This window comes from Nerophis ophidion, linkage group LG01 (genome assembly GCF_033978795.1).
Source record: "Nerophis ophidion isolate RoL-2023_Sa linkage group LG01, RoL_Noph_v1.0, whole genome shotgun sequence".
Lineage (NCBI taxonomy): Eukaryota > Metazoa > Chordata > Actinopteri > Syngnathiformes > Syngnathidae > Nerophis > Nerophis ophidion.
In genome coordinates this window covers 40,236,209-40,258,420 of record NC_084611.1, presented here as the reverse complement: position 1 = coordinate 40,258,420, position 22,212 = coordinate 40,236,209, and the positions used below count along the sequence as shown (strand labels likewise).

The 22,212-nt window shown below is 39.4% G+C and overlaps 1 protein-coding gene across 1 annotated transcript in view; it reads left to right on the top strand.

Moving 5' to 3' along the window:
• Positions 1-22,212, top strand: part of LOC133554277 (uncharacterized) — a 38,240-nt gene that overhangs the window by 5,291 nt on the left and 10,737 nt on the right. The window contains exons 2-4 of the mRNA XM_061902811.1: positions 2,728-3,120; positions 19,126-19,184; positions 21,461-21,575. Of these exons, the coding sequence (XP_061758795.1) occupies positions 2,728-3,120; positions 19,126-19,184; positions 21,461-21,575 (567 nt within the window). The remainder of the gene's footprint in view (positions 1-2,727; positions 3,121-19,125; positions 19,185-21,460; positions 21,576-22,212) is intronic.

The following is a 22,212-nucleotide window of genomic DNA, read 5'->3' as shown; positions in this document are numbered from 1 at the left end:
ATGTCTCCAAGGTACCGGAAAACATTCGAAAAAACTTCTGACGTTATCGCTCCGAGAGCGATAAATAGAAAGGCGTTTAATTCGCCAAAATTCACCCATTTAATGTTCGGAAATCGGTTAAAAAAATTATGGTCTTTTTTCTGCAACATCAAGGTATATATTGACTCTTACATAAGTCTGGTGATAATGTTCCCCTTAAATTAAATTAAACTTATTTAAACAATATCCAGTGTTGGGGTAATTCAATTAACTGGAATCTAGTATGCTGTCGGGCCCTACTATAGTGAATCACACCTGAGGCTTCATAAATTAATCAAATCTTCAATGGACACATGAAAGTTAACAATGTGATATCAATTTAGGGATCTAGATATCTGGTCAGGACACTCCTCACTCTTTTGCCTTCACCTTCATTGTCCATTCATTTTTGGTGACTTTATATACCCTGGACCTAGACGTTGAGTCCCCCGACATACATGGCGGACAATAAGTGATACAGTCTGCTTGGCCAGTCCAAAAGCATTCGCTGTTTTCCGTAGACTTCCCTCGTCAGCCAGGTAATACAAAGCACATGCTACGTTTTTTATCACGTCCACGGGAGCCCGCATTCTCGTTGTCTCTCCTTCGACAAATGGACATTGTTTTCGGTGCGTAGAATCACAGCTGATCCGGACATTCAAAAGTTCTCCTGCCGTCTGAGAAGTTTTGTATCTCAAATAGCTGCAATCGTTTTCTCTTAAAGGCCTACTGAAATGAGATTTTCTTATTCAAACAGGGATAGCAGGTCCATTCTATGTGTCATACTTGATCATTTTGCGATATTGCCATATTTTTGCTGAAAGGATTTAGTAGAGAACATCGACGATAAAGTTCGCAACTTTTGGTCGCTAATAAAAAAGCCTTGCCTGTACCCGAAGTAGCAGACGATGTGCGCGTGACGTCACGCGTGGTGGAGCTCCTCAAATCTGAAAATTGCTTACAATCATGGCCACCAGCAGCGAGAGCGATTCGGACCATGAAAGCGACGATTTCCCCATTAATTTGAGCGATGAGGAAAGTGAGAGTGACGGACTAGAAAAAAAAATAATATATAAAAAAAGACGACGGCAGTGGGAGCGATTCAGATGTTATTAGACACATTTACTAGGATCATTCTGGAAAATCCCTTATCTGCTTATTGTGTTACTAGTGTTTTAGTGAGATTATATGGTCGTACCTGTACAACCTGAAGGTCGGCCCCGCACCTTTCTTCAGCACCAGTCGACGGGTGGTGGCGATGCCCATCTCTGCCCTTCGGAAGGGACCCTCTTCGAAACACGATCTTTCGAAATGATCGCTGCATAATATACTGTACTTTGTCTGTGTGGTCCAATCCAATCGTGTTCGCTTGACATCTCTGTTCCATAGTAAAGTTTGACTGTCATCTTTCGGGAATGTAAACAATGAAACACCGGCTGTGTTTGTGTTGCTAAAGGCGGCCGCAATACACCGCTTCCCACCTACAGCTTTCTTCTTTGACGTCTCCATTATTCATTGAACAAATTGCAAAAGATTCAGCAACGCAGATGTCCCTAATACTGTGAAATAATGTAATGTAGACAGACGACTTATAGCTGGGAATGGTGCTGGAACAAAATGTCCTCTACAATGCGTGACGTCACGCGCACGCGTCATCATACCACGACATTTTAGCATGATACTTCCGCGCGAAATTTAATATTGCAATTTAGCAAACTAAACTGGCCGTATTGGCATGTGTTGCAATGTTAAGATTTCGTCGTTGATGTATAAACTATCAGACTGCGTGGTCGGTAGTAATGGGTTTCAGTAGGCCTTTAAGGTATTCATGTGTGATATCTACAAGCGTCTGTACAGACGGAAGGAGAAACACGGGCATGTCTGGATGACTCCCCTTCATATTTTCAGTGGTTAGCTCCGAGTTACAAAACGGCTTTATTATGAAACTGACTGTGGAACGTTCTTTCTGACGTCACTTCCTGTCTCTTTCTGGCATCTCATGGTCACTACTGCCTAGTTTCTGTTGTTATTTATTTTACTGTTCTATTTTTATTCCCACTGTTTATTTGTATTCTTATTGTAGTATTTTTCCATTTTGTTTCCATTTATACCCCCATTATATACTTTGTTCCTTCTAAATTGATCTCAACTCTCTACACTGCTGCTGGAATATTAATTTTCCTGAAGGAATCAATAAAGTACTGTCTGTCTGTCTGTCTCTCTCTCTCTTTCTCTCTCTCTCTCTCTCTCTCTCTCTCTCTCTTTATCTATCTATCTGAACTCAGTTTGTAAACGATCTATCCGAACTCAATTTGTAAACAATCTATCCGAACTCAGTTTGTAAACGATCCATCCGAACTCAGTTTGTAAACAATCGATGAGTCCATACAAAGCTAAGAGCCGGATATTCAAGAATTACACGGCGCACTTACCCGTGTAAAAAAAATATCCAAGAAGGGGAACTTTAAACGATGGTTTAGCGTGACTGACATGATGCTTAGGTTGAAATATGATTAATTTAATGACTTTTCCGGCTTAATGTAGACAGGGTCTTTGTGTCTCACAGGGACACCACAACATGGTTATCGGTTACAGGATGGCCACACTACCCACTGAGCCATGCCGCCCAAATGTTATGTTCACTGTTTTGGTGCCGCTTGGTAATAAATCGCAAAACCATGATGTTTTTGACCATCTTTTTGCCTGCAGACGTCCAGCAGCTGATTGATCGTCAAGAGGAATGTCACCCTAAGCAGAAGGGGGAGAGCTCTACTTTGAAGCCTGAGAATCCACAGCCCCAGCACATTAAAGAGGAAGAGGAGGAACTCTGGATTACCCAGAAGGGAGAGTGTCGACGAAGGCAGAAGGAAGCTGATCTCACCAAGTTGCCGCTGACTGTTTTTTCTGTGAAAACTGAAGACTATGATGAGAAACCAAAAGCACACAACCTCTTAGCTCCACTCTCAGATAGTGATGACACGTCTCACTCTCATGAGGATAAAGACAGGGACTACACCCTTTTGAGCAGTGCTACAGACTGTGGAGGTGAAATGAGGACCCACACTGACAACAGACATTCTGAATGCTCTGAGAAGGAGACAGGTAAAGAACATTTAACTTGCTCAGTTCGCACCAAAAGCTTTTCTAAAAAGAGCGATTTCACGCGACACATGCGTACACGAGAGAAACCCTTTAGGTGTGTAGTTTGTGGTAAAAATTTCTCTCAGAAAGAAACCATGGAGTCAAACATGAGAACGCACACAGGCGAAAAACCCTTCAAGTGTTTCGTTTACGATAAAAGATTCTCTCACAATGCATCTATGGTATCACACGTGAGAACGCACACGGGTGAAAAACCCTTTAGATGTATGGTTTGCGATTAAAGATTCTCTCACAACGCCAATTTGGTATCCTACATGAGAACACACAGAGGAGAAAAGCCCTTCAGATGCTTGGTGTGCGAGGAAAGCTTTTTTTTACAGATACAGTTTGACTCAACATATGAGGACACACTCAGGAGAAAAGCCCTTTTGTTGTTCAGTCTGTGGTAAAACATTCTCTCAAAAGGTAAATATGGACTCACACATGACAACACACACCGGAAAAAAGGCCTTCAGATGCTCAGTTTGCGATAAAAGATTCTCACAGAAAGAAACTATGTTATCGCATATGAGAACGCACACTGGAGAAAAACCTTTTAGATGTTCAGTTTGCGATAAAAGATTCTCTCACAATGCAACTTTGGTATCCCACATGCGAACACATACGAGAGAAAGACCTTTTAAATGCTCCATTTGCCGGGAAACCTTTTCTTACAGATATAGTTTGACTCAACACAATCGAAAGCTCACCGGAGAAAAACCTTTCAGTTGTTTAGTTTGCTTTAAAAGATTCTCCCAAAAAGTTAATATGGAGTCACACATGAGAACACACACAAGAGTAAAATCATTCAGTTGCTCAGTTTGTGGTAAAAAACTATTCTTATGAGAAAAGTTTGACCACACATTTGCTGACACACAATGTAAAATAAATGTTGATGCTGTCCAGTTGATGCTAAAAAATTCACCAAGTTACCTAATAAGCGATGATCAGCAGTTTTCTTTGTAAGTTCCAAGTTAGTGTGCCGCATGGAACAGCAGCTACACAACTTGAAATCAAATCTGAAATAGGGCTGCACCATTTTGGGTAAAATAAGGCGATTCTCTTTTTCCACAATTACTTATTTTACCACTGATTTTTAAAAGCATGCCATATGTGTGCAATGTATTTGGTTCAGTGGCCACCCCCATTTTAATTGTATTTTAAGTAGTTGACATGTGACATGTGTCTCTTTATATTAAGGATGCACAATACTATTCTCTCATGCCGATACTGACAATTTATTGCGTTTCAGGACCGATACGTTAGGCCGATAATTTATTTATAACTATTATTTTTCGAATGTAGTGTTAACTGTTTGTATATTATTATAGTATCTGCAACGATGATAAAGACCTGGTTGTCCAGTGGCATCAATTCAATATTAAAATCACAGATCGCTTTAGCCCTCAGATTGTCTCTGGCCCACTTTTTGAGCTTTTCAAACGCTGCAGCGATAGGAACATGACCTGAGCTTTTCTTTGTGTCAGCTTCTTTAGCAGCACAGGCGTCTTCGCAGGCTTTTTAAACACCTGGCTGATAAGGTTTGATGTGTTGGAGCGTGATGTTTTACCCTTTTGCAGAACATTTGGTGAAAAAAGCACACAAAAAGTCTTCCTCTGAAACAGCAAAGAAGTCCCACACGATCGATGTTTGGGATGTTTGTTTACATTGAGCTCGGAGAAAGTTTATGACAGGCTTACAGCATTTAAGAGAAAAGTAGCACTTGATTTGCTCACCCTAACCCAAATACAGCACTGCAGGGTAAGCTCGTTTTAATGGAGCATTGGAGGATTATTGTAAAGCAGATACCGTATCTTTCGTATTACAAGTCGCACCGGCCGAAAATGCATATTAAAGAAGGAAAAAAAACATATATACGTTCCACTAGAGTATAAGTCGCATTTTTGGGGGACATTTATTTGATAAAATCCAACACCAGGAATAGACATTTGAAAGGCAATTTAAAATAAATAAAGAATAGTGAACAACAGGCTGAATAAGTGTACGTTATATGACCCATAAATAACCAACTGAGGAGGTGCCTGGTATGTTAACGTGACATATAATGGTTAGAGTCATTCAAATAACTATAACATATAGAGCATGCTATACGTTTACCAAACAATCTATCACTCCTTATCGATAAATCCCATGACATTTTCTTCCTCAATGTCGCTTCTAAACAACTCTGGCAACTCCAACGGTATACGCCGCTTCCTCTTGTCGTTGTCTGCTGCATATTTCACTACGTCCAGCTCGTAATCTGCAGTACATGATTTCCTTTTCGGTGCCATTTTTGTTCAGCCTTCTCGGTTTTTATAAGTTACCGCCAACGATGAAATGATCCATTTAAATAGCTACAGCAGTAGCATATAGCAGTTAGCATTCCATGACCCACAACGCACTTCTGCCATGACCTTCCCCCGCCGAATTCATATTGGTTGACGTGTGTGTGACGATTGCTGACATTTTCTTCGTCTCTTCCGCGAATTAGATAAATAATAATATTTGATATTTTACGGTAATGTGTTATTAATTTCAAACATAAGTCACTCCAGAGTATATGTCGCACCCCCGGCCAAACTATGAAAAAAAACTGCGACTGATAGTCCGAAAAATATGGTATATCGGTGTAACGTCATAATTCCTAATATCGGCCCATTAATTTTCGGTCCGATATTTATCCTGCACCCTTACTCTATATCAGGGGTCTCAAACTCAATTTACCTGGGGTCCACTGGATGCAGAAACTGGGTAAGGCTGGGCCGCAAGAAAAGATTTCTTAAAAAAATTTAACATGCACTTTTTGATGAATTAACCTTCTTTGAATGGCTTTCCCGCCCTAGCAACATACTTGCCAACTCTCGCGATCTTTCCGGTAAACACTCGGATATCAGTGCCCCTCCCGACAATCTACCGGAGCAATCATCCTCACAAGTTTCACCCGGACAACAATATTAAGGGCGTGCCGTGATGGCAACCTGCCGTATCATCCGCTTTTCCTCCATACAAACAGTGTGTTGGCCCAGTCACATTTTGTATGAGACTTCTGCAGACACACGGAAGTGACTGCAAGACATACTTGATCAAAAGCCATACAGGTCACACTGAGGGTGGCCGCATAAACACCTTTAACACTGTTGCAAATATGCGCCACACTGTGAACCCACACCAAACAAGATTTACAAACACATTTTGGGAGAACATCCGCACCGTAACACAACATAAACACAACAGAACAAATACCCAAAATCCAATGCAGCCCTAAGTCTTCCGGGCTACAAGAGGCGTTGGGGGGGGGGGGGGGGGGTATGCCCGGAAGAGTTAAGGCTGCATGAGATACTGGGTATTTGTTCTGTTGTATTTATGTTGTGTTACGGTGCGGATGTTCTCCTAAAATGTGTTTGTCATTCTTGTTTGGTGTGGGTTCACAGTGTGGCGCATATTTATAACAGTGTTAAAGTTGTTTATACGGCCACCCGCAGTGTGACCTGTGTGGCTGTTGATCAACTATGTCTTGCAGTAGTCGCTTACTGCGTTTATGGAAGCTGAATACAACGTGTGGGTGGGCTGGCATGCTGTTTTGTACAGGTTGTAGAGGACACTAAAGGCAGTGCCTCCACGGTGTCCCCTTAATAGTGATGTTCGGATGTAATTCGGGAGAAGGATTACCCCTGGAGGGGCACTGAAATTGGGAGTCTCTTGGAAAAATCGAGGGTATACAAGTATGTTGCTGTAAAGCGCCATTCATGTTAAACTTGCGGGCAGTGCCAACATTAAATGTACACATTAAGGTGTGGGCCGCAAAATAACGTCTCTTGCGGCCCGCGGGCCGCTTGTTTGAGACCCCTGCTCTATATATACATACTGTTTGTATAAAGTGTATAGTGATTACAAAAAGTATTTTTCATTACATTTTGGAGTATTACCCCTTACGAGATATGAACAGTTTGTAATTTCATGTAAAAAAAACATGTAAAAATATCGACATTAATTAAAGGTTAAAACAAAATTATGTGTATTTGATCAAGGGGAGGAAAGTATTTAATTCCCTGCCAACCAGAGAGCCATCTGACACCCACAGACTGGTTACTGCAGGTGCCTATAATAATAATAATAATAATGATCATGGATTAGATTTTATATCACGCTTTTCTATTATTAGATACTCAAAGCGCTCACAGAGAAGTGGGAAGCCATCATTCATTCACACCTGGTGGTGGTAAGCTACATTTGTAGCCAAAGTGGCACCAGGGGTCAGGGTGAAGTTTCCTGCCCAAGAACACAACAGCAGCAATTTGGATGTCAAGAGGCGAGGAGCGAACCTGCAACCCTCAGGTTTCTGCCACGGCCACTCTACCCACTACGCCATACCGCCACTATAAAGCACACAAATGAGTCCTGTCCCTTTTAAGAAGGTGCTACTAATCTCAACTAGTTTATGGGTAAAAGACACCACCATAGGCAAGACCAAATCTACCATAAACAACAGATTGCGTCTTTGCGAGCGGGTCAAATACTTATTTTACCCACTGTGTGAGAATGTATATACTGTATATCAGTAATATATTCATGTATATCAAGCTGCATGTTCAGGACCATGTGCTTACTTTTTCAATAAATGACATTGTTTAGTTTTTTTTGTCCAGGCTGAGACCCTTTATTGCCTGCTTTAAAGAAACTTCAAATTCCCGGTCTGCATGACTCAGACTGACAGTTAAGGGACGAGGAGGAGACTTTCGTGATAAAGTTAAAGTAAGACTGAAAGTTATCCACAAAGCCCACGCTCACCTTCACCGACGTAGCTCGCTAGTAAAGTCCTCGAGTAAAATATAAGCGCTTAAAATTAAAAATGCAAAAAATTGTTGTCGTTTAGAAGTGACATTGCCATTTTTAAACAATGTTTTGTGTAGCCCTACTCTGAAGCGATTAAGACTTTCCGATAATGATGCCACAGACGCTTCGATAAACACTTCAAACTTCCAATAACAGTATTTTGTTCTAAGGCTGTCTAAAAGGTTGAGGGGACTAGAACGGAGGCCGGCTCTACCTAGGGGCAAGAGGGGGCGGAGACCCCCTCAAATAAATGTCTTGCCTCCTCAAATCGAAATTTTTGAAGTTGAGAAAGTACAATATCAGCAGTAGCAGAGAAATCCGCTGAAAAAGGGACAGGATGCACTCGTTCCATCTTCCCCGTCCGTCCCTGTCCCTCGGCTCTCAGGTTCGGCAAGCCCGCGCGAACACAGACACCTACACCCCTCCCCTCAGACCTCAGTAAACCAGCGTTGATGAATGTAAACGAGACGAATATGCCGTACGTAATTTCTTCTTGTACAAAATCCAAAACCAGTGAAGTTGGCAAGTGTAAATTGTAAATAAAAGCAGAATACAATGATTTGCAAATCCTTTCAACTTATATTCAATTGAATAGACTGCAAAGACAAGATATTTGATGTTCCAACTGAGAAACATATTTTTTTTGGTCCAAATAATCATTAACTTAGAATTTAATGGCATCAATAAAAAGTTGGCACAGGGGTATTTTTACCACTGTGTTACATGGGCTGTCCTTTTAACAACACTCTGTAAACGGTTGGGAACTGGGGACACCAATTTTTGAAGCTTTTCAGGTGGAATTTTTTCCCATTCTTGCTTGATGTGCAGCTTAAATTGTTCACCAGTCCGGGGTCTCCATTGTCGTATTTTAGGCTTCATAATGTGCCACACATTTTCATTGGGAGACGCGTCTGGACTACAGGCAGGCCAGTTTAGTACACGCACTCTTTTACTGTTGTAACACGTGCAGAATGTGGCCTGGCATTGTCCTGCTGAAATAAGCAGGGGCGTCCATGAAGAAGACGTTGCTTGGATGGGAGCATATGTTGCAAATATTTGTATTTTCTTTTTATTTATGATTTACACAATGTGCCAACTTCACTGGTTTTGGGTTTTGTAAATGGGTGGGACAAGCTCAGAATATATCCAATCACAGTTCGTTAAGAGCGTACAAATGACAGAGGGTGGGCTTTGGCTACGAAATAGAGCCAATCAGAAGCTGTTCATTGTGAAATGAGGGAGATTAATTTCTCACCGACGGCGCCAAAACTAAATAAGTGGATTTATCATAATATATACCTGAGGGAAAGGGAAGAGGACACTTTTTTTTTTTGACACTATTTGATGCCATCAGCAGGCGAGTCATCGTGACGTCTAGACAACTTTAAGTTAAAGCTGTATGTATTCTTCCACAATTATGACGCAGACATGCATCGTAACTCCGTTTCTCAACACTGCTTAGCCAGTGGCGTATTACCAACATTAGTTTTTAAATATTCCTGTGTATATGAATGTAGAATACAGAAATTTTGAGGCATGATGCAGCTGACCTGATAATAAACCCGATGATAAACTAGCTTGAGAATATATTTTGGATATTATTCATAAGACTACTGTACTTTTCAGTTTTGTAAATATATACAATTGTGTGTGAAGTTCTACTTAAGGTTTAATTCAATTTAAGAAATAGCCCATCAAGTTCAGATAAATGATCTGATGGTTGATATAACGAGGATGAAGGATACTTTATTTTATTTTTTTTTTTTTTTTAAGTTTCCCCCTGAGGGATGTTCATATTATTGAGGTCAGTTGCTTGCATATGTTAGTGACCTTAAGAGCTATTTACCAGCAGGGGCTTATTCTTCAGGGGGGGACACATAAGTTGTGAAGGTAGAAGCTTTAGTACGTGTCAAAATCAAGGCCAGCCACATCATTTAATCCAACTCTTTTTATTGACATTTCTAAATACACAGAAAAAAGTGCAAGTCGAAACAGTACAAGTTAAAAATCTGTAAATTCTTCACACCCTTTCTTTTAAAGCCCAAATCAACCACCCCCCCTCCAACCCCACTCAGGTCAAACCAATAAGGGACATATGGCACAAACATATAACAAGTAAGATTACAAAAAAACAGAAACATTACACACACACCCATACGAGGCCAGAAATAATAAAAATAAATAAAAGTGAGATTATTCCTCATCTGGGCATAAGTGAAGAGAGTTGACATACAGCAAGAAGGGACTCTGTGAGCTTTCAAATGCTTGAGCAGAGCCTTTTAGCAAAAATTTTAGTTTTTCCAGTTTAAATTGTATAGAACAGGGGTCTCAAACTCAATTTACTTCGGGGACATTGAATGCGGAGTCTGGGTGAGGCTAGGCCGCAAGAAAAGAATTCTTAAAAAAAAAATCTTTTTGAATGTCTTTTTATTTTCAACGCAAAATAATGTCAAAATATAAATGAACAAAATAAGAATTAAGTAATGTGAGGCAATGCAAATTAAACAATAAAAAAAAAACTAATAACGGTTTGAATTGGTCCAGGTTATCAGGGACTGTTATTACTGACTGATAGGTGTCGCCGTGTGACTGCAGCCAGGTACGTAAGAATACCCTCGTCTCCATGGCAACGTTTCTGTCGCTTTCACTCATTTGCTGCTTTTCCACTAACGCAGGGGTAGGCAACTCAGAACGTTAAAGAGCCATTTTGGACCCAAATAACAAATATTGTCTCTGTCTGGAGCCAACTGTAAACGTGGAGTATACAGTTACGGTAGCACAATTAGCCCCGAACAGGCTAACATCACGACTCACGTGTTACACGTCCGATTCGCCCAGCAACTCTCTGTTGGAGTATCAGCGCTGGGGTCCAGTGCACCACAGTTTTGTATTGTTGCTCGGTCCTTCGGCTGAGTGCTTCGGAAGCTCCCGGACTGCTCGTTACAGCGGCGCCGGGGGAGGGAGTGAGAGAGAGACGCACACACAGTGACAGAGATAGCTCGAGAGACAGAGAGCAGGTGGGCGAGTGAGGAAGGGAGGAAGAGCGCGTGCGGGTCTAGTGGAAAAGCGGCAAAATGTTTCTTTGCTTGCATCATACAAGTGACGTCAATGTTCGGCCCTCGAGAGCCACATACTACATCGTGATTGGTAGATTCCTTCAGCTCCGCACACAGCGCTGTCAAGCGCCATTCATATAAAACTTGCGGGCCGCACTAACATTAAACTTTCATATTAAGGTGGGGACCGCAAAATAACATCTCTCGGGCCGCAATTGGCCCGCGGGCTGGGTGTCTGAGACCCCTGGTATAGAATCTCTCTAATCCAACGGCCGTGTGATGGGGGTGTGCCAGCTTCCAATTAAACAAGATCAATCGCCTGGCCAGCAAGGTCGTAAAAGCAACAGCGCGTTTTAGTGGTACCGGGCACGTTTTTAGGGCATATGTCGGAAATGGTTGATAATGTGTTGGGGGGAAAGTTTTGATCGTATGCCTTTCCGATTTTGTCAAAAATATCCTCCCTAAAGGAACATAGTTTAGAGCAGGACCAGAATATATGGACATGATCAGCCGGAGATTGTTTGCATCTATTGCAGGTATTGCTAACAGTGGGGTAGATTTTGGATAGTTTTGAATTAGTGTAGTCAATTTTATGGATTACTTTGCATTGAATGAGACCATGACCAGCACTAGCAAGGAGGAGTGGACCAGTTTCAGGGCAGAGTTCCAGAGTTGTTCAGATATGTTGGTATTTAGATCGCTCTCCAACGAGGCTGTTATCACTGATAGAGAGTTTGGAACAACTGAACTTAAGGAGGTGTATAGCACGGAGATGCGTTTTTTTATGATTAGGGCTCAAAGATAACAATGTACCTATAAGAGTTTCTGGAGGATGATCGGGAAGGTGTGGGAACTGCTTCTTTACAAAGTCTCTCGCCTGAAAAAAACGAAAAAGGAAAAATTGTATTTGGAAGAGAGTTCAGCGAAGGATGAGAACACTCCGTCTGCATAGAGGTCTGTCACAGTGGTGCAGCCACATGGTTTAATGTGGCCCGTGAAAGCCTTGAAAAAAATATGCATCAATAAACAATTTTATCTTTCCTTACTAGATGTATTTTTTCTGTCCATTTTGACAGAAAATAATACTTGTATTGAATCCAATTGCATAGCTTTTCAAATGTATTATTGTCTACTATTATAATGATTGATTGATTTAAAAACCCCGTTTCCATTTGACTCGGAAAATTGTGTTGGATGTAAATATAAACGGAATACAATGATTTGCAAATCATTTTCAACCCATATTCAGGTGAATATGCTACAAAGACAACATATTTAATGTTAAAACTGATAAACTTTTTTTTTTTTTGCAAATAATCATTAACTTCAGAATTTGATGCCAGCAACACGTGACAGAGAAGTTGGGAAAGGTGGCAATAAATAATAATAAAGTTGAGGAATGTTCATCAAACAGTTATTTAGAACATCCCACAGATGTGCAGACTAATTGGTAAAAGGTGGGTGCCATGATTGGGTATAAAAACAGCTTCCCAAAAAATGCTCAGTCTTTGACAAGAAAGAATGGGGCGAGGTGCGCCCCTTTGTCCACAACTGCATGAACAAATAGTCAAACAGTTTAAGAACAACGTTAGTCAAAGTGCAGTTTCAAGAAATTTAGGGATTTCAACATCTACGGTTCATAATATCATCAAAAGGTTCAGAGAATTTGGAGAAATCCCTCCAAGTAAGCGGCATGGCCGGAAACCAACATTGAATGACCGTGACCTTCGATCCCTCAGACGGCACTGTATCAAAAACCGACATCAATCTCTAAAGGATATCACCAAATGGGCTCAGGGACACTCCAGAAAACCACTGTCACTAAATACAGTTTGTCGCTACATGCAAGTTAAAGCTCTACTATGCAAAGCGAAACCCATTTATCAACAAAATCCAGAAACGCCGCCTGCTTCTCTGGGCCCGAGATCATCTAAGATGGACTCATGCAAAGTGGAAAAGTGTTCTGTGGTCTGACGAGTCCACATTTCAAATTGTTTTTTGGGAAAATTCGACATTGTGTCATCCGGACCAAAGGGGAAGCGAACCATCCAGACTGTTATCGATGCAAAGTTCAAAAGCCAGCATCTGTGATGGTATGGGGGTGCATAGGCTTGTCAGATAGGTCGGCCGGGCCTGCTGTTTAGGGCGGCTACAGCTGCAAGGATAAGGCTTTTCCCGAGGCGGGCCCTCCGGAATTTGATAGTTCTGTACCTGCGCCCCGATGGTAGTGGGATGATGTATTGGTGTAGTGGGTGAGTCATATCCTGGACTATTGTGTTTGCCAGTCGAATGACGGACCTGTGGTTTAGATCTGAGATGTTGGGTGCGGGTAGGCCGATGATTTAAGCTGCTATGTATGTAATGCGTGTGAGTTTGGTCCTGTTGGTTACAGAAAGCACAGTAAAAAACATGTGGAACAGTACAGAAGGATGGGTTGAACGATGCTTTGGTAAAGTAATAGCAGGAGGTGAGGTGCAACGTATGGTCCTTTAAGTTTACGGATGGCTGACAGTCTTTGTTGACTGTCACTGTTGATATCATTATACATTCCCAACTTTTTTTTTTGTTAAAAAATAAATAATTAACATCTACTGGAATTATAGGAGGTTATCCATGAAATTGTACACTGTAAAAATGACAATAGATTTCACCAAGAAAAGTTGGCTGCTTACTTTTCAGAAATATATTGTTATAATAGTGCCGTTTTTCCATTCACAGTAATACACGTTAAAAAACACAGTTTAATTTAGTTTAGAATATAATAGAAAGTACTTTATTGATCCCTGGGGGAAATTCAGCACCACAGTTCGCTCACAATAAACAATAATAATAATAAATAATATATGACATATATTATATATATAATATATGATTAATATAAATATATTCTACATTTAAGTGCAGTCAAGAAGGAACATATAGATCTAGACTAGATCCAACCTGCTCAGCTGGACTTCACTCACTCTGAGTTGGGGTGTCCAAACTTTTTCCACTGAGGGCCGCACACTGAATAATCAAATCGCTGTCACAAAGACGAGATGGTACCCAAGGCTGATTATAGTAAACTTAAAATGGTGATCGATACTCTGATCGAGGAAGTTGCTACAATCAAGGAGCAGCAGAAAACAATCATGGCCCTTGTTGTGCAGCTGGATCAGATAAGAGCTGACAATTTGGAGAAAGACAAGAAAATTGCAATTCTGGAGAACAGAGTTGCTGATTTTGAGCAGTATACACGGATCAATGACGTGATCATCACCGGACTTAGCATCAAACCCCGGTCTTATGCAAGAGCTGTAACCCCAGCAAATGGAGGGGAGCCGGCGGAGTTGGATGTCATTTCAATTGAGCGACAGGTAGCGGTCTTCATGCAGTCCAAGGATATACAACTGGACTGTAACAGCATCGAAGCATGTCACCTTTTGCCCAGGAAAGGGACAAACGACAATCCGAGCGTTATCCTCAGATTTGTAAACAGGAAGCACAAGATCGCGTTGCTAAAACAGGGAAGGAAGCTAAAAGGAACAAACGTTTACATGAACGACCATTTGACCAAAAGAAATGCTGATATAGCTCGAAAAGCACGCCAAATGAGGAGAGAGAAGAAAATTCTACAAACTTGGACAGCGAACTGTAAAGTATTCATCAAACTCAACGGTACTCCAGAGAACGCCAAAGTGCTGGTGATTAGAAACATGGAAGATCTGAACGAATATGACGTTTGAACTGGACTGTAAGGTAAAATCGACTAAACACAATCATGACACACATTGACAATACGCAAGATGCAACCCATGACACGAGCCACATCATTCAGTTGATAAATGAATATGACAATGTACAGTTGAAAGCATCCCAATACACTGAGCACCACCTACAAGACATGGAACAGGATATAGACCCGGACAATAATTTCCTCCTCAATATCAACGAGAACTGCTGCTACTATACCAATGAACAGTACAACCAGAATATTATTACTAAAGGCAAATTATCAATTAACCGTTTTAATAGTAGAAGCTTAAATAGGAATTTCAAGGACATCAAGGACTATTTACACACATTTTCACAACCATTTAACATAATTGCAGTTTCTGAAACTTGGATTAACAGTGAAAATGTGTCAGATTTTGAACTGGATGGTTATGACTTTATTAATATAAATAGACAAAACAAGGGGGGTGGAGGGGTGGCAATCTATGTGGATAACACCTTGAGATTCAAACATCTGGATGATATGACAACTGTGGTTGATAACCTACTTGAATGTCTAACGGTTGAAATTTGTATGAAAAAAAGTAGAAATGTCATTATTAGTTGTATATACAAATCACCAGGTGCAAGCATTGCACATTTTACAGATTGGATGGAATGCCTGTTTTCAAAGAAGAGTAATGTTAATAAAGCTGTCTTCGTTTGTGGAGACTTTAATATCGACCTTTTAAATCACAGTAAAAATAACGATATAGTTAATTTAATTGACACAATGTACAGTATAAGTTTATATCCCAAAATCACCAGACCTAGTCGAATTTCATCCCACTCTGCCACTCTAATCGACAACATATTCACCAACGATATTGAAAATAAGACCGTAAGTGGGCTATTGATCAAAGATATCACTGACCACCTCCCAGTTTTTCTGATATTTGATGGTAACTACAGGACAAAAAAATTAGAAAAGCCAAACCAATACAGAAGAATGAGATCAGAGGAATCCATTATTTCATTTAAACATGATTTACTGGAACAGAATTGGGATGTAATTTATGAAAATGGTGATGTTAATAGTGCTTACAATATATTTTTGAGAATATTTAGGTCATTATATGATAAAAATTGCCCAATAAAAGAATGCATCAGCAAAAGAAAGTATACTAATTGTCCTTGGATCACAAAGGGATTGCAAAATGCTTGCAAAAAAAACACTCTTTTCAGGGAATTTATAAGATTGAAAAGAAAAGAAGCAGAAAATAAATATAAAAAATATAAAAACAAGTTAACTAATATTATGAGGTCAAATAAGAGGGATTATTATAAGAAATTACTAGATGATAATAAAAATAATATCAAAGGAATATGGAATTTATTCAACAGTATTATAAGAAACAGTACCTCTTCAAATAACTATCCAACGTATTTCATGAATGATGGTAAAGAAAATGATAATATTGAAGATGTAGCTAATGCCTTCAATAAATTATTTGTAAGTATTGGACCCGAACTTGCATCAAAAATCCCAGATCCACGGACAACTTGTAAAAATATGGAGGGATTGTTGGAGATAAATCTCAATTCTATGTTTTTAAATGCAGTGGGTGAAGAAGAAGTGTTGGATATTGTAAACAAATGTAAGAACAAAATGTCCACAGACTCCAATGACATTAGTATGGCATTGGTGAAAAATGTCATTACAGGAATATCAAAACCATTAACATATATCTGTAATCTGTCATTTCAAACCGGCACATTTCCGAATTAAATGAAAATAGCTAAAGTTATACCTCTGTTTAAAACTGGGAGCAAACACCACTTCACAAACTATAGACCCGTCTCTTTACTTCCACAATTCTCTAAAATATTAGAAAAACTATTCAATAACAGGTTAGATGCATTTATAGAAAAACATAATTTACTCCCTGACTGTCAATATGGGTTTAGATCAAACAGATCTACATCAATGGCAATAATTGAAACAATAGAGGAAATCGCAAATGCCATAGACAAGAAACAATATGCAATGGGAATATTTATTGATCTAAAAGAAGCATTTGACACAATTAACCATGATATATTAATCAATAAAATGGAAAAGTATGGAATCAGGGGAGTTGTACTAGACTGGCTTAAAAGTTACTTAAATAAGAGACAACAGTTTGTGAAGTTGGGGGATTGCTGTTCATCGTGTTTGGACATTGCTTGTGGTGTCCCCCAGGGGTCAGTGTTGGGGCCAAAATTGTTCATCCTGTATATCAATGATATCCGTTAAGTGTATACATTATTGAAATTAGTGTTATTTGCTGATGACACTAATATTTTTTGTTCAGGGGATGATTTAAATCAATTACAGGAAGTCATTATGGAAGAAATGTGTAAACTAAAAGCTTGGTTTGACTATAATAAATTGTCATTAAACCTGACTAAGACTAAGTTAATGCTGTTTGGAAAGAGGACACGTGAAACAAGGGTACGGATACAAATAGATGGGGTGGATATCGAAAGGGTTTTTGAAATAAAATTCCTTGGAGTTACAATTGACTATCAAATTAACTGGAAACCACATATAAAACATGTACAGTCTAAGCTGTCAAAAAGCATCTCAGTAATATATAAAGCAAAGCAGGTTCTAGATATCAAATCACTCCACATTCTCTACTGTTTATTAGTTTTACCATATTTAACCTACTGTGTGGAAGTCTGGGGGAATAATTATAAAAGCTCATTAAACTCAATAACTATACTTCAGAAAAGAGCTGTACACATCAACAAGGTTGGATATCTGGACCATACTCATTCACTATTCTTACAGTCAAAAATATTGAAATTTAATGATATTACTTTGTATCAAACTGCACAAATAATGTATAAAGCCAAAATAAATAAACTCCCAGCAAGCATTCAAAAATTGTTCAGCACACGAGAGGGGGATTATAATTTAAGGGGAAATTTTAATTTCAAAATGCTTAGTTGTAGAACGACCATCAAAAGTTTTTGTATTTCAATCTGTGGAGTGAAACTATGGAATGGTTTGAATGTGGAGTTAAAGCAATGTCCAAACATAAACCAATTTAAAAAGAAGTTTAGGTACATGGTATTCCAGAGGTACAGACATGAAGAAGGGCTTTGATATTGGGTTTCTTGTGTTACAAAAGAGTTAGGGGCTGCCCATTGAGGCACTGGTACTGCTGGATTTTTTTTTGTTTTTTTTTCCATGATACTATTTCCATGAGCACTTGTGGTAACGGTGTGGCTATGTATGTGTGTAGTGTGCATATGTATGTATATATTTATCATTTATTTATATACAAGTTCATTAAGTTTGTACATAGAGTGAACAAGGAAGTTCGAGCTCAGAGTAATTTATGATTTAAAGAAAAGGGGTGGGATTAAATAAGTGTATACTTTTTCTCACTCCTTTTCAAATATGTAAAAAAAAAAAAAAAAAGTCGAATGCTCATTTTTTTTTTTAATTTTTTTTTTTAATTCTCCATTGTTTTCATTTTGTTATAATAGCCGTTTAGGCTATAGCACTGTATTGGATCATGCTTGCTCTTGTTTGTTTTTGGTTTTTTTGCATATTTGAAATAAAAATATATCAATCAATCAATCAATATGTATTATACAGTCTGATGGCTGTCAGTAGAAAGGACATCCTGTGTCGTTCCGTGTTGCATTTTAGGAGTCTGAGCCTTCCACTGAAGGTGCTAAGTTTTTAGTTATTTTTATATCTTTTTTCCCCCCAAATATTTAAAAAAAGACCACTACAAATGAGCAATATTTTGCACTGTCATATAATTTAATAAATCAGAAACTGATGACATAGTGCTGTATTTTACTTCTTTATCTCTTTTTTTTTCAACCAAAAATGCTTTGCTCTGATTAGGGGGTACTTGAATAAAAAAAATGTTCACAGGGGGTACATCAGTGAAAAAAGGTTGAGAACCCCTGGCCTAAACTATACACATTAGTGTACCAAAGACAAACAATAAGTGACGGAAAAGTACCTAAGCCACTCAGTATATTTCAAAGTAATGTTGTAGCAACTTAGCTGCCAGTTTTTTTTTACTGAAAAATGTTTTTTGTTTGTTTTACAGTGTATGTAAAAGTATAATAATTAATTGCATAGTAAATTGTATAATATTACCATGAGGGTTAATCCTATACATTTATATTCATAAATGATTCACAGTATGAGGGCAGCCAAAACTGTGATGTGGCCTTTCGTGAAAGGGATTTTGTCACCCCTGCTCTAACACATACGACTGCTTCAAAAGTCTTAAAGCGCTGTAAGATGAACGTGTCGTCATTGAAAAACTGTTGTGTTTTTTGCATTTTTGGATCCTGGGGGAGCCAGCCAGGAAAAGAGGTCGTTCTGATATGTGGGAACACTTCAATCAAATTGCTTTAGATAAGGTAGGTGTTACAAAAACTCTCTGTGCAGTGCAATATGTTCGGTTGGTAGAGTGGCCGTGACAGCAACTTGAGGGTTGCAGGTTCGATTCCCGCTTGTGCCATCCTTGTTACTGCCGTTGTGTCTTTGAGAAAGACACTTTACCCACCTGCTCCCAGTGCCACCCACACTGGTTTAAATGTAACTTGGATATTGGGTGTCACTATGTAAAACGCTTTGAGTCACTTGAGAAAAGCGCTATATAAATATATTTAATTCATAATTCATTCATCCTCAAGTCTGTGTTTAGTTAGGGTGTCCCGATTACATATTCAAATCAAATATCAGTCCGATAAGAGAAAAAAAGCATTACTTCGGATTGCATCTACAAGCCTTCTTGCAGCGCGTTTACTTCTCCAAAGGTGGATAGTCAACATCTAAATGTCCTCCAATAATCACACAATGTTGATTTTCTTGTATTTTAGTCATTTACAAAAGCTAAACATGGTAGGCTACAGGCTACTAGGAGATAGCAGCTAGAAAAGCACAAAATAGCAAACAAGCTAGGCATACGTAATAAGTGTCCTTACTTGAACAATATTGCAGTCTAAAACAGGACATTTGTCAATAAAAAACAAGTATGAAATAGTTAAGTGTCCAAGTCAGAAGCGTATTAGATTATCCAGTAAAAAACGTGTCTGCATCATTCAACTTGCCTTGTCATGAGTTTAACAATTACAATGAATTGGTTAATGTGAACCCCGACTTAAACAAGTTGCAAAACTTATTCGGGTGTTACCGTTTAGTGGTCAATTGTACGGAATATGTACTGTACTGTACAATCTACTCCATAAAAGTTTCAATCAATCAATCCACTTGAACTTAATATAAGACAACACAAGTCCGTTAAAGACGCTTAAATAATAAACACTGTAGTATGTTTTTCTATGTACCTTTTCGGTTTAAGTAATTTCACTTGATCAAGCCTTTTCAAACATTCTGCACTAGATATCATATATTGTTATATACTATTATAAATAGGGCAGCACAGTGACACAGGGTATAGTGCATGTGCCTCACAATACGAAGGTCCTAAGTAGTCCTGAGTTCAATCCCGGGCTCGGGCTCTTTCCCGTGACTGTGTGGGTTCCCTTCGGGTACTCTGGCTTTCTCCCACCTCCCAAAAACATGCACCTGGGGATAGGTTGATTGGCAACACTAAATTGGCCTGAGTGTGTGAATGTGAGTGTGAATGTTGTCTGTCTATCTGTTAGGTATTAAAAAAATAAAAATAATAATAATTTATGAATTAATTAATTTTAAAAATTACGACAAATGTGCCTGCAAACATTTTTTAAAGTGTTGTATTTTCAAATAACATATCTATCTATAAAAAAAAACAACAGTAAAAATGTAAGAAAATAGAGCAAATAATCTAAAAAAACAAAAAAACTGAAAAAGCTGACATTTTTCAAATAATAATAATAATAATATACTTTGTGAGATATCACACAACGTTTTGGTCTTTAAATATATGCAATATCTGTTTTTAGAATTAAAAAAAAATTATAAAAAATGGTCGCCACATAGTTAATTTTTCAGTATGTGGCCCTGGTAGGAAAAGGTTTAGACACCCCTGATGTAAAATATTTGAAAATCTAGGAATAAAAAAAATAAAATAAATGAATTAAAATACAAAGTTTAGTGAGTTATTAAAATAATAAAAATGATAATGATTTATGAATTAATAATTTGAAAAAACACAAATGCGCCGGCTCAAACTTTAAAAGTTGTGTATTTTTAAATAACATACTTAACATATCTATCTAAAAGAACAACAACCGTAAAAATAAAAGAAAAAAGCAAAGAATCGAAATTTAATAAGAATTTTTTTCAAATAATAACAGACATGCACCTGCGAATAAGTTGATTGGCAACACTAAATGGTCCCTAGTGTGTGAATGTTGTCTGTCTATCTGTGTTGGCCCAGCGATGAGATAGCGACTTGTCCAGGTTATACGCCGCCTTCCGCCGGAATGCAGCTGAAATAGGCTCCAGCGACCCCAAAAGGGACAAGCAGTATAAAACGGATGGATGGATTATTATAAATATGTGTGATTCGTGCTGATATCGGTTCAATGTCCGGATCCACCAATTCGCAAGGCTCCAATATCATATTAGACGGGAAAATGTTGTCTGGACACCCATAGTATTAGTTGGTAATAAAAAAAATGATGAATATAATTAGGCATTCTTGCTTTATTCCCTAGATGTTATCGACTATTTTTTGTTTGTCCAGGTCCGGTGCATGGTGTGTTCAGCTGAGCTAAAGTATCACGGAAGTACTTCCTCCATGATTCGACACTTCGCAGCCAAACATGGAGCTGCCAAAAACAAGGGGACGGCGAACCAAGGTAGGATATTTATGCATCATGACAACACAACACGGAGGTACCTCGGTTTTTGTGGGTCCCGCTTTTTGTGGAACAACTTAGGAGACGAGTTAAAGACGTGTTCTAACATGGTTAAATTTAAAACACTATTTAAAAAAGAAGTAATGAAGAAGTACGAGGAGGAAAGAGAGTGATGCCCTCAGCACAGAGCGATGGGAGAGGTGTATGGTCAGAGAGTGTTGGGTGTGTGTGTGTGTGTGTGTGTGTGTGTGTGTGTGTGTGTGTGTGTGTGTGTGTGTGTGTGTGTGTGTGTGTGTGTGTGTGTGTGTGTGTGTGTGTGTGTGTGTGTGTGTGTGTGTGTGTGTGTGTGTGTGTGCGTGCGTGCGTGCGTGCGTGCGTGCGTGCGTGCGTGCGTGCGTGCGTGCGTGCGTGCGTGCGTGCGTGCGTGCGTGCGTGCGTGCGTGCGTGCGTGCGTGCGTGCGTGCGTGCGTGCGTGCGTGCGTGCGTGCGTGCGTGCGTGCGTGCGTGCGTGCGTGCGTGCGTGCGTGCGTGCGTGCGTGCGTGCGTGCGTGCGTGCGTGCGTGCGTGCGTGCGTGCGTGCGTGCGTGCGTGCGTGCGTGCGTGCGTGCGTGCGTGCGTGCGTGCGTGCGTGCGTGCG